Genomic DNA, 21,467 nt, shown 5'->3' with positions numbered 1-21,467 from the left:
CCATGGTCACAGGTACACAGGCAAGTTACCAAACACTACAAGAAGCCTCTTTTACAAGGGTCCCGTATATACAAAGCAAGAACCCTCCTGGCCTAATCACCTCTTAAAAGCCCCAACTCTTAATGTGATCACATTGGCCACCTCTGAATTTTGAATTCAAACCATGGCACCTTCAAAACCTTCACTTTCATGTGAATCATAGCTTGGCTCCATGTCATCCCCAAACCAAGTCTTTGGGCATCTGATCTGCTCTCGCTACACTGTGGATCCTACAGAGGCTGGAGGAGGGTGAACTGCACAGGATGATGACCAGAAGAGCAAGCCCATGATGAGAGTAGACACAAACGCCCACACAGGAGTCACATCATCAGACGTTTGGACTGTAAAAGAGAGAGAGACTTCGGAAAGCTGAATTGTTTTATGGAATAATGCCAAGCTTATGTCTGAGGGGTCTATTTAAAAATATAAAATCCAAGCCAAAAGATGTGCCACTTGGATTTCAATATTAGTCTCTATACTTGATACTTAAGGAATAACTAAACCACAACATACATTCTGTTTACTTGACAAGATAAGTAGAGAAACCCAGGATCTGATTATGCCTCTACTTGAGCCTCTTTTCCCAGATGGTTGTAAAACATTAGTGCTATTATGTAAGAATCCAACACAAAAATTGTTGCCAATGAAGCATCTGGGGAAAGGGAAAATAAGAGGAATATCATTCCCTCTGCATTTTAGAGACAGATAATAATTAAATCAATATAGATAAATTTGATAGTCATTCGTGTGACTTTCTGCCTCCAGAAGCATCACAGAATTACAGAAAGTGGCTACAGTCAGACCAGACCTTGGAAATAAACTATCTGAATCCCCCCTTTTATAGAGGACTATCTCAAAAGGTCGGTGACTTTTCCTGGTGGGTCACGCAGCAGAGTGGATGACAGAGATGGATGGCAGAGTGGATGCTCAGAGATGGATGCTTGGGAAAGCTATGAAGAAAAGTTGTTGAAACAATGTTTTGTACTTTGCAGATAGGTCAGATCCAAAGGCTGGGACTGGGTAGGACTATGAAGGACACCTACGCCAAGTCTCTTGTTGGCAGATGAGGAAACAGAGTCTCAAGGAACTTAAGGGTCTTAGTCAAAGTCACACAGCCCCCATGCTTATGTTATCATACCACCTGCCTCACAAGTAGCCTTAAGTTTTCCATAACTGTTATCATCTGGAAGCATTTCACAGGTTTTTATTATTGTTTCCTTAAACACAAAGAATTCCCACTTTTATTATACTAGTTCGGGATTTAGCAAATTTGTTGCCTTTGTTTAATTTCTCTAAGTGTGGAGTACTCCTGCATCTAACTTAAAATTTTCCCATGGATTTTTGCTAAATGCCTTCAACGTTTGGACTACTGAAACCTCAAACACAAAATCACTCTCTCTAAGGTTATGTTTAGAAACTCAAAGAAGTTATTTTGCAGATCTATTTCACCCTTATAAGATCCTGTCACTTGCTCTAAATCATTATAGAAGACAGATCTCAAATCAGACCCTTTCCAGTGCTTTCTTTCTCTTTAACTAGTTATAGATAGAAGAATCATGAACTGGGATTGAAAAGGTCCTCAAATGTAATTCTCCAACCACCTTTCTAAAGCTAGAATCATGATTTATAACCTCCTGGCCAAACGGTCATGCAGTTGATGATAGAATTCTTATAGTGACAGGACTCCCACTTTTTTCTGAAACAGCACTATTTCCAAAGTTACTTCTTATATTACGCTTAATTCTACCTCCCTGTAGTTTCCTCTGACTGGTGAATCTTTAATAATTCCCCACTTCCTGTGAATATAAAAGGTTGCCTCCACAATCTTTTGTTACGATATGAATTTTTAAAATAAAACGAACTGCTTCTGACAGTCAAATCTGTATAAACATACTTAAAGTGTTTGCCTTTATTTACTCCTCATATGAAAAGAGTTGACTAGACTTTTACCAAATTTGAGGATACATATGGATCAATTTGCCTTAAAATATCAGCTGTGTGCTGCACATGAAAGCAACATTTTGGGTAGCCATAATAAAAGTTTCTCTAATAAAAAGTCAGCTGAACTCCACAGCAAATAAACTCAGGGACAAGAGGCTGATGTCACTGCTGATTGAGAAAAATAGGCTTTATATATTGAGATACTCTGCACAGAAAAGCAGAGATTTCAAATATGAATGCAGATTGAAAATCACAAGGTCACACATTGCAAATTGGAGGCTCTGATTTGTAATCAAGTCCTTTTGAAATTGCTTTGTACGTGGTCAGCTCTATGTAGCACACTCCAGGGAGAGTGACAACCAGGATTTTTTTTTTTAATGATGTTTAAGGATTCTCCCTGGGGGTCAGCTAGTAAGATAATATATGTGGAAATGTTTCATAAACTGTAAAGAACCATGAAATGTGATGTTGCATCATCATTATATTTTGAACTCTTATTGAGTGCTCATCATGTGCTTATACTAGTTAGCTGCTGAATGTTCTAGACATTTAAAAAATCTGATATAATTGAGTTTTAAGAATCCTCATTCTGAAGGCTTGATCTTGTAAAAGTGTTTTTTTTAACCTGGCTCTAGGTTTATAAAAAAATGATGATACACTAAAACCGCATAAATCTATGGTTCACATATAAAGTGACAAAAGCATAAGATGAGAAAATGACCAAAAGAACAGGCATACATAGCAGCCAGAGGGTTTTTGATATGACTAAAGAGAGTCAGTCCTGCCTGCAGGCCCATATGATGATGGTTGTATAACCAAAGTAGAAGGTGGGAGTAGGCGGACACAGCTATTTTTCTGGGCAAGATGAAGCTGATTCAATCCAGAAATCGGGAAAAGAACTAGATAATCTTGAAGGCATTTCTTACCTCAAATTACTAGTTAGTTTTTGAACTTGCAACAATAGGTAAGCTACGAAGACACTAACAAGTCTTCCAAGAAACTGGATAAGGCTGCTGTCTTCTGAAATTAGACACAAACAGCAATTAATACTAGGCTGTCTTGTGCCCATGAAAAGAGCTGAACCACCTGTCTCACTAGTTTCCATGTGCTCTGACAATCTATACAATACAATGTAGAGATTAAGGACATGGACTCTGGAGTTAGCCTTCTTGGGTTCAAATCCTGGCTCAGCCACTTGCTAGCCGAGCAACTTTAGGCATTCATTTAATTAATCTACACCTCAATTTCCTCATCCCATAAGGGGGTCATTATGTGGAAAAAAAAAATCAATATCTGTAAAATTCCCAGGACAGTGCTTGGCACATGTAAGTACAATACTACACGCTTGCTATTATTTTTGTTTGTGGGCTTGATAACCCGGTCCAATTATTAAAAGTGCCCGTGCAAAGGAATAAAATTAAATTTTGCCTATCATATTCTATTTGGTTCTCAAAGCTTTATATATATATATATCCACATATATATATATATGTATGTATGTATGTATATGTGTGTGTGTGTATTTTTTTTAATGAAAGCAAGATGTTCCATCTTCTTCTGCCAAGGAGCAGCGAAACTGTCTACTCAATGATCGCAGTTTCCACGAGAAAGTAAGTGGAAACAGATGTTTCTGAAAAAATAAAAATCCATGCTATACCTTTGGTATTGGTATGCTTACAGAAAACTTCCCACCAGCCATCCCAGAGACAGCTGTCAGCCTCCCACAGCTGGACCCTGCCTGGACGCAGGGACCCCAGATGCCTTTTCTCCTACTTCCCGCCAAGTTCACAAACATGCCAACCTTCTATGAAATCCGAAGCCGTGTAAGGACGATGATTGGGGCTGTTCTCTGCAGGGTTGTTCAAGGTCTCCAGGGCTGATTCAATGGCTTCGACCAACTCATCCCTCTTGTCCTTCCTCACTGGCTTCTCCTCGGGGTGGCGGGTGAGGCCAGTCTCCAGCTGGTACACTTTTTGCAGGGTGAAGCTGTCGAAAGGCACGGCTGCGTACTCCGTAGCCAGTTTGACACCAGAGTGCACCTCCGCCTTTTCCACCTGCGAGTGCAGGAAGGCCAGGAGGTCAGCCTGGGTTTTCTCTGGGGGTCCTCGGTCCAGGCCCAGGACACCGGCATCACTAGCTTGGTACTGCCCATTCCTGAGCTGCTCACTCCTCTCCTGCAGCTCCTCCTTGAGTTGTGCAATCTGCCGCTTCAGGCTGTTCACATAGTTGTGGTGCTGCTCTTCCCACTCCTGCAGGACAGCCTGGTACCCTTCCTTCCCTGTGGGGCCATTGGCCCTCGGCAGGGCCAGCTGCTCCTCGTCACCTTTGGGGGTGCAGGCCAGCATGTACAGGACAGAGATGGCGCAGCAGAGGAGCACCAGCAGAACCACCACCCGGGAAATCCACGCAAGCAGCCCCCGGCGAACCATCATCATTCAGGAATCAGCCATGCGGTCCAGAGCCGGCGGCATCCCCCCCAGCAGAAGGGCTTCCCTGAGCTACACCACAGGAAGCAAGCGTTGGGGGTCTCCGGAGCTACTTGCATCCATTTCCTCCTAGAACAAGTCCTGCCCTTTGGAGTTCACCACCACTCGGAACAGCTTCCCTTCTAAAGGATGATCTTGCAGACAGAAGCAATGAATCAAGTGAAACTTCCAAGTTTTTGCCTTCATTCCCATCATAGCCTTCTTCGTGTGTGGCCAACAACAAGAGAGGACCTGAGAAGAGACACGAATGACAGTGACACTTAATCCAGATAACAGCACACTTATATTCCCTACAGCAATCAATATTCCATAGACCTCCCGTGAGGTTTATGGAAAATGCTTATGATCGATTATCAAGTATTGTTAAATGTTTGTAAATCAGAGCAAAAATGTGCATGTGCAACAGAACACATACGAAGAACACAGGACACAAAAAAAAGATTGGAAGGAAGTAGGGCAAAAGGTGAACAATAGTTCTATCTGGGTGGAAGGATTACTAGTGACCTTTCTGCTTCTCTATATTTTCCGTATCTTGTGAATTTCTGCACAATGGCACACATTCTGATGGTCAGAGGGGGGAAAGCAAAAACTTTAATGACACTGGAGCTGTCATTCCTTAATCTGCTTTCCTCATTGGCCATGGCCTATGCTATGATTTGGATATTGTTTGCTTAGCCTGCCAAATTCTTATGTTGAAATATGACCACTAATGTTGGAGGTGGGGACTGGTGGGAGGTGTTTGGATCATTGGGGAATATCACTCCTGAATGGCTTGGTGCCTCTCCTCTGAAATAAGTGAACTCTCTTAGTTCCCAAGAGAACCGGTGTTGAAAAGAGCCTGGTACCTCTTTTCTCTCTCTCTCTCTCTTTCTCTCTCCCTCTTTTCCTCTCTTCCTGTCTCCCTCTCTTCTTTTCCCTTTCCCTCTCCCTCTCTTTCTGTTCTTGTCATTGAAACTTGCTCCTCTTCACTTTCCACCGTGAGTAGAAGCTTCCTAAGGCCCTCACCAAAAGTAGATGCTGGTGCTATACTTCTTGTACAGCCTGCAGAAATGTGAGCCAAATAAACCTCTCTTCTTGATAAATTACCCAGCCTTAGGTGTTCCTTTATGGCAATGTAGACGAAGACCGCCAGCAGGGGTAGATGCAACCAGGTGAGCCCACATGCATTCACCTGTGTATACTCACTCAGGGCTTTCCTGAAAGTGGCTCAACATGGTTTCCAAGCTTTTTGACTAGGAAGCGGAGAATAGGGAGGCTCACATATGCAGATAATAAATGAGGTTGGTTATATATTCAGAAGGGATAAGAAGACAGTGAGTCTAGCTAACTCTCCTATTCTACTTAGAGACAGGGGAAGATACATTTACCATAGAAGGGATGAGGTTGGGAGAACAGAGATCAGAAATACTGTCCTGTTGGGACTCAAATCCCAGACATGTCTCTACTCCAGCCTCGCCAAGGAATTCTATGTCCTGACTGCTCATCAGAAATACTCAGACATGATGCAGGGCTTTTCGGGTGCTCTGTGCCTCAATCTAAATCCCTTGTGACAAGTGAGGAGCCCATCTGGCTTGCGTTCCCCATTTACCCTGGAGAGCATCCTTCCTCCCTTCTCTACTCATCATGGCGTCCCCCCAGCACACTCCTTTTTCATTGTTCTCTTCTTTAATCTGCTTTCCTCATCTCTCCCTTCTCATCTTAGCCAGAAAAAAATAAATAAAATAATGATTAATGGATAGTATATCAAATAAAATGTTTTGTTTAGGGCCATTTTTATAAAACCTTCCTGAATGCATCTTTCTATATAACATTTCTTAAAAACAAGCTCTCAGAGGGTTCTGTGTCTTTGCCATTTTATAAAAAGTTGATGTTTTTAGTAATCCCCACCATAACTAAATTATTCTTTGTGTAGTCATCACTTGACTCAGAAACCCAGTTTTTGAGCCAATCATCATCTCATTTACTAGTGGTCTCTCCCATTTACTGATGGGAAGAAGAAGTTCAGTCCTGTCCATTAGCAACTTCGGGATCCCTGGGAGAAAAGAGAGAAAGATGTTCCTCGCTGAGGATATAGTAAATGATAACCGTCTCTTTGAGTTTATTTGAATATTCACCTACTATGTACTGTGTCTGCACATAAAAGTTCCTCTTCTATTACTCAGGAAATGAGCCTCTTACAGATACCACTAAGCTATCAAAATAGTTTTTTTCTCAGTTGTTCTTAAAAATTCAATACATAACATTCTTTCCCATATTTCCCTTGGCCTGAGGAGTCTCTCTACTATAATTTAGAACAACACACAGTTATTAGTGCTAAGTTTAAAGTGCATGTTTAGCCCTTGAAGGCATTTCCATCTGGTGAAAATCGTGGGATTTGTGTAATTACTATAATTCTGTGATTAAAAACATCTCAGCTTTGGTGTTCAGGAACCTTGCTGTTTTTAATGAAATCTCTCAGATAAACTCATTATATCAAAGTATCAAATTACCAGGGAAGACATGTTATCATGTTATTCTGCCACTTTAAAGATTTCTTCTTTAAATAAGTTGTCATTAAAGACAAAATAAGCAAATCAAAAACCAAAAATGGAAAAGTCAACACATTTTATTGTGCTGTGGAAACTCTAAAATAGGCAATTTTTCTGACAGATTTTTTTAAATGAAAAAATTGTTATATTTGCATAAAAGATTAAAATCATGTTAGTTAACCAAAGTAATGTTTAAAGATTAAATAATCTAAGATTTAAAAAGTTTAAAGCTAATTTACCTATTTGTTATGGAACTGTTTCATAAGTCTTTTCAAATCTAGTCTGAATCACACAATAAAGAGGAGCTGAATGGATTTCAAAAAAACTAAGACCCAAGGGACTTTCTGCTGTCTACAGAAACTCACATCACCTATAAAGATATACAGAGAATGAAAATAAATGGAAAAAGATATTCCATGAAAATGAAAACCAAAAAAATAGCAGGAATAGCTATACTTATATCAGATAAAATAGATTTAAAGGTAAAAACTATTAAAAAGGGCAAAGAAGGTAATTATATAACAATGAGGTGGTCAAAGAAGTAAGTGAATATAACAATTGTTAACGTATATGCATCCAACACTGAAGCATTCAGATATATCAAGCAAAATTATTAGAGCTAAAGAGTAAGAAAAAGACTCCAATACAAGAATAGCCAGAGACTTCAACACTCTATTTTCAGTATTGGATAGATTATCCAGGTAGAAAAATCAACAAAGCATTGGACTAATTCTGAACTATAGACCAAACAGATCTAATAAATATGTACAGAACATTTCATCCAAAGGCTGCAGAATACACATGTTTCTCCTTAGCAAAAGCATCATTCTCAAGATAGACAATTTGTTAGACCACAAGACAAGTCTTAAAATATTCAAAAATAAATTTTAAAAAATCATATCAAGTATCTTCTCTGACCACAATGGAATAAAACTAGAAATCAATAATAAAAGGAACTTTGGAAACTATACAAACATATGAAAATTAAACAATATGCCCCTGAATGACCAGTGGGTCAATGAAGAAATTAAGACAGAAATTTTAAAATGTTTTGAAACAAATGAAAATGAGAGCACAACAACCAAAATTAGGGGATAGAGTACATCAGTACTAAGATAAAGTTTATAACAAGAAGTAACTACATTTAAAAAGTAGAAAGACTTCAAACGAACAACCTAATGATTAATCTTAAAGAACTAGAAAAGTAAGACCTAGCCAAATCCAAAATTAATAGAAGAAAAGAAATAAAGCTCACAGCATAAATGAAAGTGAAACAAAAAAAATACAAAGGATAAATAAAATAAAAGATTGATTTTTTAAAAAAGATAAACAAGTTGACAAACCCTTAGTCAGACTAATTTTTAAAAAGTGCAAAGACCCGAATAAATAAAATCAGACACGAAAAGGGAAACACTGCAACTGGCACTTCATATATTCAGAGGATCATTAGAGACTACCTTGAGCAACTATATGCCAATAAATTTGAAAACCTAGGTTGGGCACGTTGGCTCAAACCTGTAATCCCAGCACTTTGGGAGGCTGAGGCAAGAGGATTGTCTGAGGCCAGGGGTTTGAGACCAGCCTGGGCAACTTGGTGAGACTCCATCTCTACAATGAGTCAAAAAATTAGCCAGATGTGGTAGCATGCACCTGTAGTTCCAGCTACTTGGAAGGCTGAGGCAGGAGGATCGCCTGAACCCAGTAGGTCGAGGCTGCAGTGGCCATAAGTGTGCCACTGCACTCCAACCTGGGCAACAGAGTGAGATTCCAAAAAATAAATAGATAGGAAAACCTAAAAGAAATGAATAAGTTCTAAGACAAATACAACCCACCTAGATTGAACCATGAAGAAATCCATAACCCAAATAGACCAATAACAAGTAATGAGATTGAAGCCATAATAAAAAGTCTTCCATCAAAGAAGAGCCCAGGACCTATGGCTTTACTATTGTATTTTAATCAAACATTTAAAGATGAACTAATATCAATCCTGCTTAAACTATTTAAAAAACCCCATAAAACAAAAACAAAAGAGGAAGGAATAGCTGGACCATTCTTCAAGGTCAATATTACCCTAATATTAAAACCAGAAAAAGACACAGCAACAACAAAAAAAGAAAACTATAAGCCAGTATCTCTGATGAACATTGATGCAAAAATCCTCAACAAAACGCTAGCAAACTGAATCAACACATATTAAAAAGATCATTCATGATCAAGTGGGAGTCATCCCAGGGACTTAAGGAAAGTTCATAAATTAAATTAATTAATGTGCTACATCCTGATCAGAATGAAAGACAACCATATGATCATTTGAATTAATGCTGAAAAAAGTATTCAATAAAATTCAACATCCCCTTTATTATAAAAAAATGAAATAAAATAACTGGGTATAGAAAGAACATACCAACACAATAGCCAAGATATGGAATCAGCCTGTGTTCATCAGTGAATAAAGAAAATATGGTGTGTGTGTGTGTGTGTGTGTGTGTGTGTGTGTGTGTGTGTGTGTGTGTGTGTGTACACACATATACACAGATATATATTGATATATTATTCAGCCATAAAAAAAGAATACAATCCTGTCATTTGTAACAACATGGATGGACCTAGAGAACATTATGTTAAATGAAATAAGCCAGGCATAGGAAGACAAATATCACATGCTCTCACTCATATGTGGGTGTAAAACTTAAAACAATTTAGCTTAAGGAGACAGAATAGAATGATGGTTACAAGAGGCTGTGAAGGGTAGTGGGGAAAGAGGGAAAAAGTGGAGATGGTTCATGGATGCAAATATATAGTTAGATAGATATTTTAAAGCAACTGAAAGAATAAAATTGGAGTGTTTCTCACACAAATAAATTATAAATGCTCTGTTGTGATTAGGCTGATGTAATTATTACATATTATATGCCTGTATAAAACATCACATGAACCCCATAAGTTTATGCACCTACTATGTGCCCATAATAATTTTTTTTAATTTAAAAAATCAAGAGTGGCTTTTGAAATTCACCATAAGCTGCAAAGCCTTTGGTATTTCACTCTAAGGAGAAAAAAAAGTTAAAAAAAAAAAAAAAGAGAGAAAAAAGAAAAAATCCAAGTTTTTAGGAAGAATGGATTTTTTAAAAGAAATAACAAAAGCCATCAAAATTGCTACCAAGGAAAAAATGATGAATTTTTCCTTTTAAATGTCAGGAGCAGATAACATGCCAGAAGCAAATGCTGCAAACTTTAACAGATAAAATATCTCCTAACCATTCCACCAATCTAATCTGTAATCAGAAATAATAATAACTGGCTATACTATGGAGGCTGGAAGTATCCACTAGCTGAAGTCAGGAGTGGCTTATCCTTCAGATTCTTGCTTCTGTGGAGACTTATGCTTTTCACTTGGCATCATTCTTAAAGTGGGTGTCGCTTTACTAGCTCTGCTACCTTCTAGAAAGAACACCATGAGACATAACTGGACCAATGAACACCTAAGCCACAAAGGCACAGTGCCATCTCCCTCTTTCAGCAGAGGTGTTGGGAGAATTTGAAGAGGTAACATTTATAACAAGTTTACAGACTTGCAGATGGAAAGCACAATGCCGTTACCAAGCACTACTAGAAATTAGCAACGACAATGAAAATACAGTTTTATGTGATCACTGCAGCACTGTGCTGCTATTTAAAAAATTCAGAAAAGACACCCAGACTTTTAGAACCCTTGGGAGAAGAGAGATGCATATTCCTTTTTTGTTGTTGTTGACACAGTGTCACCTATGCTGGAGTGCAGTGGTGCAATCATAACTCACAGTGGCCTCAAACGCCTGGTCTCAAGCAATCTTCCCATATCAGCCTCCCAAGTAGCTGGGACATCAGGTGCACAGCCACCACGCCTGGCTAATTTTTTTATTTTTTGTAGAGACGGTGTCTCACTATGATACCCAGGCTGGTCTTGAACTCCTGGCCCTAAGTAATCCTGCTTTGGTCTCCCAAAGCATTGGGACTACAGGCATGAGCCATCACTCTTAATTTTTTAATTGTAGAAAATTCTTGTGTTCATCAGGTCTCTTACCACTTACGTTTCTAAATGTTCATTCCTACTGATTGCTTTGCCCAACACTTTCCTATTCCTAGCCAAAACCCTAGTGATGCATCTGTGATGCACCATGTCTGAAACAGTGGATTTATTGATGAGACAGAAGGGGATAGTCCAGTGCAATGCCTTTACTTCCATTCTTACAATCCCTGGGGGAAAAATAAACAAACAATGAGGGAGAAGGCTTCTTAAGAGTCTTCTGTGAGGGCAAAACACTGTTGCAGATTAATGCTTTCTAGTGCCCACCCTGGTCTGAGCCCACCTAACTCTGGGTTATTCCAAGAACACTCAGATTGGAAAAGAATGCTCAGTGCAGATGGGTGTCCCACCAGTCTCATGTTAGAATAACCCTAAGAGCTTTTCCCCTAGGGTGTATAGGTAGGGGGCTGCTTAAGGAATTTATAATGCTTCCTAAACTTTCAAGGCAGAGACTCTGAAATGCACAAGGGGCCTATGCCAAGGGGTCAGCAATGGAGTGCGTTTCTGAAGACGCCAAGTGGAAGCTGTGTAACAGACATCCTACCCAGACCAGGAAACACCCTGGGCTTCTCCAGATCTCCAATTAACATAGCAATGACCCAACAATTGAGCAGAGACACAGCCCACTCCATCCAGGATTCTGTCTTTATTCATCCATGTAAACAGTCAGTAAACACCTACTATATTCACTATATTGCATAAGAAGTTATAACATGGCATAAGATGAAAAGGTGAACCAAGCAAAAATTCCAACCTCAGCAAATGTACTACCTTACAGAGGAGCTAAAGTCTTCTTGATGAACTATAACAGACAAATGCCACTAAAACAGATGTAAAGTATTAATGCCGTATTTCCACCTACCAAATGTATGGGGGAGGGGTGGCAGAGGGGAGAATTTGAGAAGAAAATCATAAATAAATAAACTTTAAAATGAAAAAAGCTTAAGGTAAATGTTATGAATCACCAATATTTGTTAAGATAAGACATGCAAGTTGCTACAGATACTGGTTTCCGTTTCATCTTAAAGTGGAAGCCCCTAGAAGGTGAAACCAAGACAGGTCTAAATTTGGTCCCGAGCCTAAGACTTAACACAAATGTGACCAGTGGATATCATCATTTCTATGACTAGGACCAAAGTTGCTACTAGGATGGTTGTGAGCATCTCACTCTGCAGATCCCAGTGAACATTTTGGTCGTGAGAGCCATATACTATGACAGAGAACCTGCCAAGATGTCCGCAAGAAGTGTGCCCACTAATGTCCACAAGGAGTTCATAAATCACAAAGGACGCCAAGACAGGCCCTGCTGATGAAATGCTGTCAGGGTCAGCGGCAGGCAGAAAGGACAGTGGCTTCACGGTGAGACCAGGTCAGGCAGCACTGCACGCTACAATGACAGACCTTGTGAGTGATAAAGGAAGCTATTCAAGGAGCAGCAATAAATTCTACAAGACATCTCCAGCCCATGAGCAGGCACAGCCAAAAGGGTTGATGGAGAGAAAAAAACAAGCAGTGTCTACGGGGTCAGGAAGTGGTAGACCAAAGCCCTAACGCCGCCGTGTGAGTCTATTCCACTTGGGCACATACAATCAGGTCTTTGACAGCAAGGGCACAAACTAACCTTCAGCCAAAGGATTAGCTGTGCCATAGAACATAAACTGAAGTCATATCTCTTGGATAAACATACCATCCTGAATATGTGTGGAAAAGATTCTTATTCAAAGAGCTTTCAGATGCTCTCAAAATGGATATAAAGCTAGCACTGTAAACTTTATTAGAACATATGGCTTCATTTAGAATTCCCTCCACCTCAGTTTAATTCCTGTATGCAGGGTGTGATAGCCAGCTTCTAAGATGGCCCTCCATGATCCCTACCTCCTGTTACTCAAACCACTGCATGCTTGCTCCCACATTCTGCTGGGGGCTTGATTTGAGTGATCAACTACATATGGCAGAAGGAGAGGAATGCCCCTTGTGAGATAACATTACAAAAGATGGCAACTTCTGCCTTGGGTTCTCTCTCTCTCTTCCCTCCCCTCCACCACCTCCAGCGAGCTTCCATGTTGTGAGCCGCCCTATGGAGAGGGCCAAGGGACAAGCAACTGAAGCCTCTAGCCAACAGCCATCAAGGAGCAGAGGCAGGCCTGCCAACCACCTGAGAGAGCTTGGAAGTGGACTCTTCAGCCACAGTCAAACCCCGAGATGACTTAAGCCAGACAGCTTAATCGCAACCCTGGGAAAGATCCTGAACTGCTCAGGAAGCTGCTGTTGGATTCTTTCTTTTTTTCTCCCCCACCCTTCCTGCTCTTGGATTCTTAACCCTGAGACCCTGTGAGACAATAAATATTTGCTGTTTTAAGCTAAGTTTGGGAACAATGTGTATGTCAATAGAACTAATACACAGGGTCACAGATTTTACAACTTTTCTTTTTTTTTTTTTAGAGTCAGAGTTTCACTCTGTCGCCCAGGCTGGAGTGCAGAGGCACGCTTACAGTCACCGCAGCCTCTACCTGCTGGACTCAGGTGATCCTTCTGCCTCAGCCTTCCAAGTAGCTGGAACTATGGGTAATGCCACCATGCCTGGCTAATTCTTTTTTTTTTTTTTTTTTAATTGTAGAGATGAGGTTTTGCCAAGTTGTCCAGGCTGGTCTTAGATTCATGAACTTAGGCAATCCTCTCACCTCTGCCTCCCAAAGTGCTGGGATTACAAGGTGTGAGCCACTGCAACTGGCCGGTCACAGATTTTAGAGTCCCATAAAATGCTACCTACCAACCACATGGTATTTTTCATGTTATAAAATGTTTCAATATGTCGTATCTCCTAAAATACAATAATCTTGTGGAGTCAGAAAGATATTACTATAATCACTTCTCAATTTGGGAAACGGAGGCTTGGAAAAGTTATGTGCTTGCCTAAGACCACACAACCTGTAAGCAGTAGAACTGAGACTTAAATCCTTTATGACTTGAAACCCAGTAAGCTTTCCACTATAGCACGTGCTTCCAGAGACCTCCAAGTTTTTACTCTTGAGCAACGGTCTTTTATCCAAAAATGCTTTTTGTTGTTACTGTTAAAGACTTTAGGAAATCAGTAAAATTAAAGGAAAAAAAATCAGTTTAGGGGAATGCCATCTCCAAACTGGAGTCAATAATGGAATGTGGCTTAGAAGTAGTTGACAATCTCAGTACCAGGGCCAGGTAACAGAGAACCAGTGAAGCACACCAGGTCTGCCTCTCATCTCGTCACTATCATTGCAGTAAATGGCACCAGAACCCACCAAGCTGCTCAAGTCAGAGGCATGAAAACCATCCCGAAGGCTCCCTTTCCCATCATCTTCTGCTGTTGACTGATCGCCAAGTCAACATGGTTCCACTTCCAAATATATCTCCAATCAGTTCTCAGATCTCTACCTCCACCACCACCCCAGGCAAAGTCCCATCCTCTCCTGTCCAGACAATGCACTAGCCACTGAACATTAGAGGGGGAGGCGGCACACGGGATACAAGAGGAGGAGACCTATGCTGGACAGCAAAGGTCTCAACATCAGAGGAAAATACTGCAAACAGAAGACAAAGCCCCTATGAAGGCTGAAAGACCCCGGAGCTCCTGACTTCTACTCCTAGTACATTCTGTTTACAGGCTTTCTTTCTCTCTATTTTGCAATCTGCCTTCTTTTAAAGAAAATGAGTCTATACCACCAACACTTACAACTACTATGTAAAGTCTACAATAACTGTCTTTTGGGCACACTTAATTGAGGTTGAGGCATAGTCATGCATCAATTAACGATGGGAGACATTCTGAGAAATGCATCGTTAGGCAATTTCATTGTTGTGCAAACATCGCAGAGTGTACTTACACAACCTAGATGGCAGAGCCTACCACACACCTGGGCTATATGGTATAACCTATGGCTCCTAGGCTATAAACCCATGCGGCACATTTCTGTGCTGAATACTGTAGGCAAGTGTGACACAATGAGAAATCCTTAGATATCTAAACACATAAAAGGTACAGTAAAAAGACAGTGTTATCACCCTCTGGGACCACCTTTGTACATGCAGTCCGTTGACAAATGTTGTTATGAGGCGCATGACTGTGATTTCAACGAAGTCAAAACAACCTGGAAATGAGCATAATAGCTCCTAATCTCCCCAAACCACATCCATCTGGGAATTTTAGAGCAGGGTTCTCAGGTACCACAGCTCTTTCTGGAATGCAGGTTTCTTTTTCCCATGGAGTCTTTGGTCAGCATCTTATACATAGACCAAGAGCTTTATCCCCAGGTGTGTTCCTGATGGCAGAGGAAGCACTTCAGCTAACGAAGGATGCAGATCAGGATCACTGTGTCTAAATTAAGAGTTGCTTAAGCCACGTCCTAGTGAGCAGAAAGGGCTTTCATGGGCAAGTCAACAACCAAACCCCAAGAGTTTCAAGGAGGACTTGAGAGGGCCTGAAGCTTTCTTCCCTGATCTCCTCCTGCCCTGACACCAGGTAGGCCGGACGGTGGCTGGACTCTCACATGGGCTGCTGCCTCAATAGTGTTGCTGCTTTTCCTCCTCCTACCTCGGCACTCAAGATCAACTTATTAAAAATAAACAGCAATAGTCAAACACGGTGGCTCACACCTGCAATCCCAGCACTTTGGGAGGCCAAGGTGGGAGGACTGCTTGAGCCCAGAGGTTTGAGACCAGCCTGGGCAACATAGTAGACCCCCAAAAGCACCCACCTCATAAGAAATCAAAATACTAGCCAAGCATGTCGGCACACATCTGTAGTCCCAGCTACTCAGGAGGTTGAAGCTACAGTGAGCCAGGAATGCACCACTTCACTCCAGCCTGAGCAACAGAGGGAAACTCCCATTCAAAAAAATAAAAATGAACAGCACGTTCCTGGTAGTAAATAACTTTTGAACAAGTACTACATATGTAAATGTATTCATTTATAAATTATGTAAAAGTATTACTATATTGCTGTATTATGTATTTACCAAATGCCCCTAAAACCATGAATGTGTAAGATATTTTCACATAATGTTTCCTCTCCCCATGAACCATCCTGGGCATGCCAGAAACATTACTCTAGTCTCCCAGTAACTGACCTCCTGACTGCATTGCAAGTTTCCTCAGGACAGAACTCTTGACACAACTGATTCCAGGGCCCCCATCCCAGGCTCCTGCTTCAACCCCCACCACACTCCTCAGAGGACCCAGACTCAGAGTAACTTTCCTGTCTCTAGACCCCACTGTCTGTATCAAGGGTCCCCAGCACCTGCCACTGGCAAACATGTCCAGACTTAGAGTCCTCTTCCCTTCCTTCCTCACCAGGAGGACTTGGACTTGGCCTTCAAAATGCTCCTCAAGAGCCTACCCTGTGAGGTAACCTTATAACCAGGCGCCAAGAGCTTGCTCTCCAGGGACCAGCACAGACCCAGCCCAGTGGAGCAGGCTGGCTGAAGTTCCCTCCATCCTGTCAACACCACGCTGGTCTTTCACAATAATCCTTTTGATTCCATTTTCCTCACTTTGAAGCAGGAAAAGGGAACTGTGGCAAAAAGAAATCGGTAACCGCTAATCATAAAAATGAAGGCATAAAGATTCATCACAATAACGCACACCAAAGGGTCAGGAAATAGACCCAAGTCCTTTTTACTATTCTCTCTTGTTTTGATTTTGGTTAACTTGCTGGTGAACCTTTGGAGATAAGACTTGTTAAGAAGGTCTTCCGGTTTATGCACAGACCTTCCATCCCACCTCCACCCTTGTTTTGGGAAGACCTAAGGTAGACTCAGCATGAGCCATGGAGAAGGACCCTAGAGCATGTGGAGGGGGAAGGGCATTGGCCTGAGAAGATGATACTCAAGTCTGCTGGGTAGAATAGTGAAACTCTTCCCAGCTATAAGATGTCTCAAGCACATATGCAGGGCTGAGTCAGCAGCCAAACCCTGCAGAGACACCTGCCTTGTCTCTGTCTCTCCTGGGTCCTACAGGGCTCTTTGGGGGTGGTGGAGCCACCCTACATCCCAGAGTGAGAACCTCAAGGAACCCGCCTTCCAACGCCCTCCCATGGCTCATAATCACAAGCACTTAGTAAACATTTACATCATACTAAGCACTTTACAAAAACATTATCTCATTTAATCCTCAAAACAATCCTATGAGCTAAGTCTTATTATCCCCATTAAGGACAAGGAAACTGAGGCTTAAAGCAATGAAGTAACTTGCACAAGGGGTACAGCTGGCTAGCAACCTTGCCTTCAAACTCCGCTCCTTCTGATTTTAAAGTCCTTATCTACTGGGCTACACTGTTTGATACTCTCCATAATCCTAAATTGCTTGCTGAGGCCCGCCCATGCCTCCATTCTTCTTTTATCTGAACTCGAGATGAGTCTTCCTTCTTACAAGCTTGCCTGGCCTCTCTAAAGTGGCAGAAAGTACTGCTTCTCTAGCTATAATTCTTTGCTTCCCCATTTAGTTGTGATTTGCACATTCACATCTCTGAACAGCTATGCAGACTCACACTATCCTGAGAAATCATGCCCATCCCAACAATGCCCAGTGTGAGGCTTGCTCTGTCCCCACAACTGAGTCCAGGACAGAATATCTCTGTAACATTCAAGTGCTTCTGAGCAGAAGCCAAGAGCTTATACCTACCCGCTTATCGGGTTTAAGACATCCCAACTAAAAAGCATCTTGACAAGTGGAATTTTTAATCAACTAGGAGATGTTCTTTAGGGTAAAAAAGAACATCTCTAGTAGGTCAGTTAATGTGATGGCTGGCATCACTATGGAATGCTCTTCTGCCAAACACTGAGTTCTCTCTTCTTTTCTCTAGAGCATTGCAAAAAGCGATGCCCACACAGTGGCCATGCCCCTTGTGTCAAACTAATATCCTTCTGTGCAGGCAAAAGTCAGCTTCTGCATTGGCAGAGACTCAGCAAAGTCAGCACCTGGGGAGATCAGGGTCTGAGTTCACCCAGCACAGCTTTCAGGAAAATGCATGCTGTTAATTAACAAGGAGGGGACTAATTAAAGTGAGCAGTGCTCCGAGGCCAAGTGCCTTTTAGCTAAGCAGTAAGCACAAGGCTCTGAGTGGACTGCAGACAGAGTTGCTGAGTGGTGAATGCCAGGTGCAAGGTGAGGTCAGAGGTGTGAATCACACCCCACCCTGCTGCGAGGCTAAGGTGGCTCCTGGGTGAGATGGGCTCAATTTTATTTATTTACAGTGAAAAGCAGCACAGAGAGAAGAAAAAACAGAGCTCTCTCCTTTCTGAGGAGATGATCCATGTACTTTATTAGCAGATAGAAGGGAAGTAGATGGAGAATGAGAAACGATATTTACCAAATGCCTTGACCAGGCATGAGCCAACGATTTTAACACATTTTTAGACACAGAGCTCCCAGAACAAAGTGTTATGGAAAGTTCAGCTCATTAGCAGATAAAGGTGAAAGTGCTCACTGCGAGTCCAAGGCAGTGACCCAGTACCCTTTAGGGCAGCGCTGGGGTGGAGAAGGGGCTCCTGGGAAGAACTGTTGGACCTCCTGCATCACCTGCTGTCCCACTCAAGCCTTGTGATAATTTTATTTTATTTTATTTTATTTTTTGAGTTGGTGTGTCACTCTGCCGCCCAGATTGAAACGCAGTGGCCGCTCCCGGCCACCGCAGCCTCGACCTGCTGGGCTCCGGTGATCCTTCCGCCTCAGCCTTCCAAGTAGCCGGAATTACAGGCATGCACTACCACACCCGGCTGTTTTTTTTTTTTATTATTTATTGTAGAGATGAGGTCTTGCTGCCCAGGGGGGTCTCGAACCCGCGGGCTCAGGCAACCCACTTACCTCAGCCTCCCAAAGGCGCGGGATTACAGGCTGAGCCACCGAGCCTGGCTTCTCGTGATAATTTTAATGGTGAGTTGTTGATCCCCATTCTCCAAGACTAGGAAAACGTTCAGAAGGACTGGGTGAGCTACCCAGAGAGCTAGCAGGCCCCCGCATGCAAAAACACTCAGTCTTCCATTGCAGAGAGCAGACAGAGCTGTTCAACATGCACAAAATTAAACACTAGCTTCCACAGCAGGACAAAAGGGAAAGGGCAGAGAAGTTGAGAAAACAAGCAACAGGGAACACTGGAAATAGGGCAAAACATAGTCTTCAAAGAGACCACTGACGCGGATACCAGTTTCGAAAAGTGCAAAATCATACTTTGACCTGAAGGCGAGATTTGGAGGGATGTGTGTGACCCCCATCCCCATCTTGGCCTTCCTACGCTAGATGCAAACAGTGACAACCTAGCACATAAAGCCTGTTTGCTTGGGCACTTGTAGTCCACCTCACAGTGGGTGTGTACTCCCATCTCCCAGGGGAGGTATACTGGCCTCTCCACCCCCAATCTGGGACACTAGCCAGCATGATGGGGGGCTTGGTTTGCTCCAGGTCTCACAGAAGGGAGTCCACTCAGTGGGCTCTCTACCCCCATTAGCACGCCCCCAAATCAATCACATCTAGGAAAACCCTACATGGAGGGATATTGACACCCACTCTGGTAAGTACTTTGATGCGTTGTCCTGGTGTGTTTGAGGTGAAAGGGTTAAGAATGAAACTGCTGTTTAGTCAAGGCAGAATAAACAACCTAACTCCTCTAAGTTCTCCTCTTCCCTCTCCACCTACAAGGAAGACATCAGCAGGCAAATGAGGGGCTTCCTTTTAGAAAGAGGTTACTATATAACAGAACTAGAGAATGCATGTATTGTGATGAATTATTTTAGAAACTCCATGAAGCTAGATCAACAAAGTCTTCTCTCTTTGTGCCATCCATCTGAATATGGAAACAGAACCAAAAATATAGGGAAAAAAATAACAAGAGGAAGCCCAATAACAAATAAATGCAAGATGCACTTTTTAAAAAAAATAAAAATAAGACCTTCAGAGGATATTGCTGACAATATTTTTAAGGTTCTTGATACAGCCCACCACTACTATGAGTCCCCCTTTTTCTTACCCTTCCTTCTGTTCCCCACTTCTAACACCTGGTACCTATGCTATCTTGTGTTCCTGCTAGAGAGTTAACTGATGATTAAGGTACTCGCTAAAAATTATCTCACAGTATCCAGACTTGGCAACAAAGCAAGACTCCATCTCTCTTTAAAAAAAAAAGTCAGGCATGGTAGGGTACCTGTAATTCCAGCTACTTGGGAGGCTAAGGTGGGAGGATCACTTGAGGCGAGGAGTTTGAGACCAGCCTGGGCAACATAGCAAGACCTTATTTCTACAAAAAATAATTAAATAAATTAGCCTGGCATGGTAGCACCTGCCTGTAGTCCCAACTACTTGGGAGGCTAAAGCGAGAGGATCATTTGAGCCCAGGGGTTCAAGGCTGTAGTGTGCCATGATCTCACCACTGTACTCCAGTCTGCATGAAAGAGAAAGGCCCTGTCTATAAAAAAATACAAATAAATTAATTAATTAAAATGCTGTGCCTATAAAAAAGTTATCTGCGGCCGGGCTCGGTGGCTCAGCCTATAATTCCAGCACTTTGGGAGACCAAGGCGAGTGAATTGCCTGAGCCTGTGGGTTTGAGACCCACCCAGGCAACTTGGTGAGACCTCGTCTCTACAATAAATCAAAAATTAGCTGGGCATGGTAGCACGCACCTGTAGTTCCGGCTACTTGGAAGGCTGAAGTGGAAGGATCGCTGGAGTCCAGCAGGCCGAGGTTGGCAGAGGCCAGCAGCGTGCCACTGTACTCCAGTCTGGGTGACTGAGTGAGATTCCAACTCAAAAAAAATTATCTGCAATAAAATTGTCATATTTCTACACATAGATGGCACAGAACACTTATTTAATCAAAGTTTGTTTGATAAGGTTGCACATTCCTCTAATATGTTCTCTCTGCATCACTCTTAAAATATTCTGTGCTCTTTCTGTAGACTTTCATCTTCCTAGTTCTTATCCCACTCCACCTGCATTTTCCTCCTACCTCTCTGATGTCTCCCATAAGGCAGGTTCTATTCATATCATATCCATTTTGCAGACAAGGACATTGAGACAGAGGTTAGTACCTTGCCCAAGTGACCCAGCAACTAAATGGCAAATCTGAGTCTCTAATCCAGACAGTATGTCTCTGTTGTTTGTGCTCTGAATCACCATGCCACACTGCTTCTCTGTAACCTATGAAGGTGTTTTAATAGACATGTGTTCATCATGAAAGGAAAGCAGAGACAGAAAAGGCTCACCTGGAAATTCACAATGCCTATTCAAGGCACAGAGCTGAAGTGGGGGGGGGAGGTGGGGGGAGGTTTCGTAGCAGAAGGACCATATGTCATGGCAGGGAATTTGAACTTTATCTCATAGACAATGGCTAGTGTGGAGTAAATGCAGTGCATATGCCCTGCTCCCCCTCCTCTGCTGG

General features: G+C 42.0%; 1 protein-coding gene across 1 annotated transcript in view; it reads right to left on the bottom strand.

Moving 5' to 3' along the window:
• Positions 1-4,700, bottom strand: part of CSGALNACT1 (chondroitin sulfate N-acetylgalactosaminyltransferase 1) — a 93,644-nt gene extending 88,944 nt beyond the window's left edge. The window contains exon 1 of the mRNA XM_008073994.1: positions 3,782-4,700. Within this exon, the coding sequence (XP_008072185.1) occupies positions 3,782-4,415 (634 nt within the window). The 5' untranslated portion in view covers positions 4,416-4,700. The remainder of the gene's footprint in view (positions 1-3,781) is intronic.
• Positions 4,701-21,467: the final 16,767 nt, after the last annotated feature.

The sequence above is a fragment of the Carlito syrichta genome, unplaced genomic scaffold (assembly GCF_000164805.1).
Source record: "Carlito syrichta isolate Samal-C Ts95f unplaced genomic scaffold, Tarsius_syrichta-2.0.1 Scaffold316252, whole genome shotgun sequence".
NCBI lineage: Eukaryota > Metazoa > Chordata > Mammalia > Primates > Tarsiidae > Carlito > Carlito syrichta.
Note: the sequence above shows the minus strand (reverse complement) of the source record. Positions and strands in the feature narration are given on the sequence as shown.